Genomic DNA, 7,310 nt, shown 5'->3' with positions numbered 1-7,310 from the left:
GTCTCAAAAAAAAAAAAAAAGAAAAACTAGCTGTGTGTAGTGGTGGGCACCTAAAGTCCCAGCTACTCAGGAGGCTGAGGAAAGAGAATCCCTTGAGCCCAAGTTTGAGGTTGCTGTGAGCTATGATGCCTCGGTACTCTATCAAGGGCAACAAAATGAAACTTGGTCTCAAGAAAACAAAAAAAAACAGCAACAACAGACAATACAAGTTCTGGAAAAGATGGGAAGCAACTATAATTCTAATAAGCTGTTCTGTGGAATACAAAATGATAAAACTACTTTGAAAAAAAGTCTAGCAGTTTCTTACCTAAACATAGATTTACACACTGTATAACCCAGCAGTTCCACTCCTAAGCATTTGCCCAAGAGAAATATAAACATGCTTACACAAAAACCTGAGTGCTGTTAGTGGCTTTATTCACTGGTACGTTGGTCATTATTCTCCAGAAGCTAGATTAGGACTGAGTCATTAAGCCTTTGTAGGAGATGGGGTCTCAAAAGCCACCTGCCCCAGCCCTGACTTTTATACTCATAGATTAATACAAATGAGCCACCAGAGCTCAGTGAAGCTCTACCATCCCACACAGTGAGCTGACAGAAGCCTGCTCTGAGCTAATTCAGCTCTCTGAACACCTTCCCTGGCTGAAAGTCGTAGTTATACTAAGGCTAAATTAATCCCCTAAGGAATGGGGTGAGCACAGGTATTTATTTAATAATATCTGGATCTTTGTATCAAAAGAAAACAAGGATATGATTCTTGCTACTGACCAGGCCCTCAGAAATTTGTAGCCAATCTGGCAACTTCTGCTCTCCCATATGACTCCAAACTATGCAAAAATACTAATTGCAAAACTTAAATTGAGAAAGTAACAGTGGCATTCCTTTATGGGTCTTGTCAATGTTTACGAACAAAACTTTGACTTGGTTTCTGTTTCAGATCACAAAAATGGACAGCACTTTATAATACCTCAAATGGCAGACAGGTAAGGCCGTTTAAATACCAATCCGTTTTATCCATCATCAGTAACTTGGATGTATAGTGTTTGTGTATCGTATTTTGTGTTTAACAGAGCCCATACATTTTTCTCTTTTATGGCTATACAATTTGGAAATAAGACAGCTGTAAGTAAACCATCATATAAAACTTAAGTTTGAAAGAGCACAAGTAACAAGTTTACCAGTAAGAAAATTGGAATCTGATATTGTCACTGTTTCAGGCAGTTGTGACCATATATTGTGTCTACAAATATTTTTAGCCAGTTATGACTGAATATTTTGTCTGTATACTTACAGGATATTTATGTATTAAGAGAGATTATATTCTTTGTCTATGACAGGGGTCAGCAAACGTTTTTGTCAAGAGCTAGACAGTAAATATTTTAGGCTTTTGTATGCTTTCCAGCGCCTTTTGCAACTACTGAACTCTTCCATTATAGACAGAAGCATCTGTGGACACTGTGTATATGAATGGGCAGGTCTCTTCAATAAAATTTTGTTTCTAGACACTGAAATTCTAATTTTATATACTTTTAACATGTTATGAAATGTTATTTTGTTTCCTCCAATCATTTTAAAATGTAAATCACGGGCCAAACAAAAAGAAGGCCGTAATTTGCTGCCCCTGGCTCTATGAGATTAGATGAGTTCATTGCTGCAGGAAATGAACCTTAAATCTTTATTTTGCCAGTTACCTTTGCATAAAATTATCCAGAGTTTGTAAAGTGATGAGCTGCTATTCTGGATATAATCTTACAATACCTGTTTTTCACATGTTCCCTTTTTGTATTTTTTTATTTTGTGTGTGTGTGTGTGTGTGTGTTTTAAACACTTCAAAAATTGTTATTTCTCACATAAGGGGCTTGAGATTTACCTGTTAATAGCTTTTGGCATTTAGTTGGTAGGTGATTTGTTTTATTCTCTTGCCATGTGATATGATTATGGCATTTCTAGAAGAAGCTACTTTTACTTTACTGTTCTGTTTAAGGTTTCTTCACTGACTATTGGACTGTAGAATGATTGTCTCTGACAGTATCCACAAGCTGTAATCAATATTTTTATCCCTTGGTATCTTAATCTTCTACAGAGCTCATGAACATGGTTTTATTTATTTGCTTATTAGTTTTGTACATTTTCTTAGCAGCCTGGATTTGTCTGAGTTGGCAAAAGCTGCTAAGAAGAAACTTCAATCTGTGAGTATCTCTCTACTGGTGAACTCCAGTATGGGAATCAATGTATGCTACTCATACCTGTTTTCAGTGCAAGTAAACTTTTGTGTCAGATTACATATACTTTTAGATGTTGTTAAATTAGAAGCAGACAGTTAAATATGTAGCAATAAAGATGAAAAGCACTTTTAAGTTTAGTACCTCCGACTTTGGAGGCCAAGGCAGGAGGATCACTTGAGACCGGGAGTTCAGTACCAACCTGGGCAGTAGCAAGACCTCATCTCTACAAAAATGAGAACTATAATGAAAAAAGTAACCAGGCATGGCGGCATGCACTCAGCTACTCAAGAGGCCAAGGCAGGGGAGTGGAGGCTGCTGTGAACTATGATCCTGCCACTGTACTCCAGCATGGGTGACAGAGCAAGACCCTATCTCTTAAAAAAAAAAAGTTTAGTATATCCATTTTTTGGTTCTGCTTCAAATAATCCCACTTTTCTCTGCCATATTAAAAGTAGGCTGTGGCTTTGACATTAGAAAGTTGTTTCTCCTCAGTAGAGTTCCCTCGTCTCTCTCAACATGATGCACAAGTCGGACACACTTTTCTTGTGTGTTACTTACTGGGGCCACATAGGATGCTAGAGACTGATAAAGCTGATACTGGAATGGTGGTGAACACTATACATTCCTTCACCGCCATTGGAGATCCAGCCACAGTTGTAATTCTCTTGTCCATTCCATGCCATTCATCAGGGCTTTTTAAGTTTATGTCACTGAAACCTGGTGGTCCTGGTCCACGTATGTGCTCAGAGTTTGCCACGACTGCACCAGGGCCTCCCTTTAGTCTGCCTGTCTTTCCACCCTGCCTACCTGACCCATTGTCAGTGCCCCAGGAAATCTGTTTCTCTGGGGACAATTTCTTTGTTTAGTTTCCTCAAGTGATGCCTCACCAGAGCGCTTCCCAGCCACGAAACTACCAGATTATACTCCTCAGCTATTCTCATTTTTCTTTGGATCAGAACCAAGACTCTTAGAACTTCTTTTTGTAACCTTTAAGGGTGTCATTCAACTCTCACCTTTCAGAGCTTGGCCTGCTTCCCATCTGGTTTCGTGTGTGTGTGTGTGTGTGTGTGTGTGTGTGTTTCTTTATGTAGTAACACTCTGTGTGTGTGTGTTTCTTTATGTATTACCACTCTCTGGGCCCATGAGCTGGCCACATTCAGATCCCCTCTTTGCCTATAGTGTTTGCTTTTCCCACTACCCCTCCCTCTGATCATTCAAGGAGCTGAAATCTGACCAACTTCACAAAGTAGGTAGTGGCTTTCCCAAGCCTTGACTCTGAAATTGCAGTTTTCTTTTATGACCCCTCTTCATTCCCCTTTTCACAGAAGACCTTTTACTAGAACTTGACGTACACTACTAAGTATTAAATATTACATAAAATGAATTTATCTTTACTAGCATTTAACTGTATTATGAAATAAATGTGTTTTATGCAATTTGTTTGGTGTCTCTGTGTTCTGTATCTACAGTTTTGTGTGTCTGTGTGTTTTATTGCCTTTTTAAATTAAGGAAGTCATATAATAAGGTGATTAAGATTATAAGCTTTGGAGTAAGGTAGCACTAAGGATTGTGTGATTTCCTTTTATCACTTACAATCTGTAAGCAGATTTTTATTACAAATAATTCAGAGCTAGATAAAACCCCCAGGTTCTGTTTGTCCTGCATTGCCAGCCTAGAAGTTGCATGAAAACTGAGGTTATATCTATAATGTCTCTTGCATGTGGCAGGCATTAAGTAAATCTGGAACAAAATGCAGTACAGTCTCAAAAACTTGGGCTGTGAGTCAGACTGTCAGTGTATATCTCGGCACTGCCCAGCTCCTTGGCCTCCCTATGCCTTGGTGTCCTCTCCTAGTAAGGGTCTGCAGGGTCTGCAGATCAGAACCACTTGGGCTCAGTAAGGGTGAGCTCCCATTGTAGTTGGTAGGCCCCCACGCTGTGGTGTCCTCACAAGTGAGGGTTCGTATCAGTGCCTGGTATGTATCCTCCATTATCTTTCTCCTCTCCCTCCTACCTTCCTCTCTCCCTAATAAAAAGCTGAGAGAAATATGACAACGGTGAATGTATTCCTTCAATTAGTAAATACTAACATTTTGAGAGACTTAAACTTGGATCTCAAGTCCATTACTTACTAGCTTTGTGACTTTAGGCAGGCTACTGACTTCTTTGCCTTGATTTCCTTATCTGTAAAACAGGCTGTGGTAATTCGTATCTTCATAGAGGTGTTGGAAGTGTTAAATATGAGACCAGTAGCATAGTGCTTGAGATATAAGGTCTTACTTAATCAGTGTGGCTGCTACAGTTGTTGTTAGCAGACAGTCCCTTATAGGAAGATAGTGGATATTTATGAAGCAAGGTCAGGCTCCCAGCCCTAGTAATGATACCATTAGCAGACAGTCCCTTATAGGAAGATAGTGGATATTTATGAAGCAAGGTCAGGCTCCCAGCCCGTCATCCTATCTGGTAGCAGGCTCTCAAGGTTTATTTTTACTTATAAATGTAATGTGACCACACTAGAGAAAACTTGAAAAGTAGAGAAGGGGGACTCACCCTCCATCACTATACTCTTAATGGAGTCAGGATCAGGATTTTGGCATATTTCTTTCGGTTCTTATTTCATATGCGTATCTTTTTTTGAGACAGATAATTACAATTATAGTTTTATATATAAAGAGGGGTCACTCAACAATATATTGTACCTATTTTAATGTGTTCCTGTGAGGTCTCTGGAGCCAGCATTTTATACTGCTGTGTAAAATACTGGGTGTTTCCCAGCCCCTCCTGAGTGTGGGGCACTGTTTGTGGCTATAAGGAACACAGTAGGGAGTACACCAAATTTTGCATCTACCCTCATTAGCACAGAAGCAGTCAACTAAAAAATCACAGCTGCCGAAGTGGCAGGTGAGTTTCATGAGGTAAAGAAGGCAGAGAGAGCCAGAGCTGCCCTGGGAGAGGCTTCACCTCATCTGGATGCCAGTTGGCCACTTCAGTGTGAGTGAGGATTGTTCTGTGACATGACACCACACCGCATACTGATTAGTCAGGCTGTGCTTTGTTAGGGAAACTCCATTCTCCTGGAGATTGAAGGCCTGCTACTGAGAAAGGAGATTGAAGGCCTGCTACTGAGAAAGACAGCAGAGAAATTCAGCCAAGGTCTGTGTTGTATTCTTACGCAATGGCACATTTTATCCTCTCAAAACAGCATGTTTTCATTTCTTTATCCTGCCTAAGACTTAGAATCCCTCCCATTGTGGGGAGCTAGCAAACCCAACAGGGTGATACAGTAAGAATAGTAGAGAACTGGAACCAACTTTTGAAATGATGCACTTTAGACACCTCTTACCTCCTTGATAGCTGTGGCCCTGTCCGTGAGTCATGAAGTACTGAGGCTGGTGCAGGCGGCAGATATTTCTAGAGGCTCTGTACAGTTTTGAAATGTTTGTCTATTTAACAGTGGGTACTTACTAAGTACTGGCTTTGGATAGACACTGGAGATAAAAGGGTGAATAAGTCACAGCCCCCTCTCGTCCTGCTGGTGTTAATTGTTGTCCCTTGTGTTCCTGATATTTTTTACTTTCAGCTAAGTAATCATTTGTTTGAAGAACTTGCCATGGATGTGTACGATGAAGTTGACAGGCGAGAGACTGATGCAGGTGACTTAACATGTGGCTTTATCTAATAAGCTTCTGTTATCAGTGGGCAGTAACAAACTGCCAGCCTCAGTGTCTTCCTAGCCCAATTTCTCTTGTCCTGATAACGCACTTGTTGACATTTGCCTTTGCGTATATGTTGGCTTCAGAGTATGCTTCCCCAAGTCTCCCTAGTAACTAACTCGTGAGCTGTGCCTCTCAGAGGAGCGGTGGCACTCCTGGTGTGATGAGATTCTGTCTCTGGCTTTTTCCTCTGGCTAGTCTGGCTTGCCACACAAAACCACAGCACCCTGGTAACCGAGACGACCGTCGTCCCCTTTCTTCCGGTCAATCCTGAGTACTCATCCACACGAAACCAGGCAAGTGGCTCAGTTTGAAAATAACTAGTAATAGTAGTAGTACTGGGGGTATGGTTTGTGTCATGGTATTTCATTTTCCCAGAATGAGTATTTTAAGGTTTTTTATTATTGAAGCTTAATATCTTGGGGCCAGATGCAGTGGCTCCTTTCTATAATCTAGCACTGTGGGAGGCCAAGGCAGGAAGGTTGCTGAAGGCCAGGAGTTGGAAACTAACCTGAGCTACATAGTGAGATCCTGTCTCTCTAAAAAATAGAAAAATTAGCCTAGCAATGTGGTATAGTCCTACCTACTTGGAAGGCTGAGGCAAGATCACTTGTAACTAAGAATCTGGGACTGCAATGAGCTGTGATGATGCCACTGCACTCTTAACTCAGGCAACAGAATAAGACCCTTTCTCAAAAAAAAATTCCTATCTTTCAGTCACACAACTCACAAGATGATAAGAAAAGCAATAGATATAAACAGATGACTGGGAAAGAATATAAAACAATTCATAGAAGAAATAAAAATGGCTTATTATAAAAGTGAAGAAATGTTTAACCTTCACCTAAAGGCATTAGTGAAAGTTTCATCAGTCATGTTAATAAAATATGTAATAAAGGATATGCCAGGCTGGTAAGGATGTGGCCAGGTTGGCTTTCTCATGCTACAGAAAAGCAATTTGTTAGCTGGGTGGGGCATGGTGGCTCACACCTGTAATCCTGTCACTTTGGGAGGCTGAGGCAGGTGATTGCTTGGGCTTAGGAGTTTGAGACCAGCCTGAGGAAGAATAAAACTCCCATCGCTACTAAAAAAAATAAAAATAAAAAATAAAGTAGCTGAGCACTGTGGCTCTCTGCCTCTCTGGGCAGAGATGGGTGGATAGCTTGAGCTCAGGAATATCAGACCAGCCTGAACAAGAGTGAGACCCTGTTTCTAAAAAAATAGTGGGGTTCTGGCTCGGCGCCTATAGCTCAACCAGCTAGGGCGCCAGCCACGTACACCTAAGGTGGCGGGTTCGAATCCCCAGCCCGGACCCGCCAAAAACAACAATGATGGCTGCAACCAAAAAATAGCCGGGCGTTGTGGCGGGCACC

General features: G+C 41.0%; 1 protein-coding gene across 10 annotated transcripts in view; it reads left to right on the top strand.

The window, feature by feature from the left end:
* The window catches only part of GIT2 (GIT ArfGAP 2), a 62,812-nt gene that overhangs the window by 22,833 nt on the left and 32,669 nt on the right, over positions 1-7,310 (top strand). For 8 of the 10 annotated variants that reach the window (XM_012805271.2, XM_023513274.1, XM_023513272.1 and 5 more), the window contains exons 8-11: positions 938-983; positions 2,138-2,189; positions 5,805-5,877; positions 6,136-6,233. In XM_012805271.2, the coding sequence (XP_012660725.1) occupies positions 938-983; positions 2,138-2,189; positions 5,805-5,877; positions 6,136-6,233 (269 nt within the window). The remainder of the gene's footprint in view (positions 1-937; positions 984-2,137; positions 2,190-5,804; positions 5,878-6,135; positions 6,234-7,310) is intronic. The other 2 variants (XM_023513275.1, XM_023513271.1) reach the window with 1 other exon arrangement.

The sequence above is a fragment of the Otolemur garnettii genome, unplaced genomic scaffold (assembly GCF_000181295.1).
Source record: "Otolemur garnettii isolate 467f Iridium unplaced genomic scaffold, OtoGar3 scaffold00038, whole genome shotgun sequence".
Taxonomy (NCBI): Eukaryota; Metazoa; Chordata; class Mammalia; order Primates; family Galagidae; genus Otolemur; species Otolemur garnettii.
The sequence above is the reverse complement of the archived record's forward strand: the minus strand, read 5'-3'. Positions and strand labels throughout refer to the sequence as shown.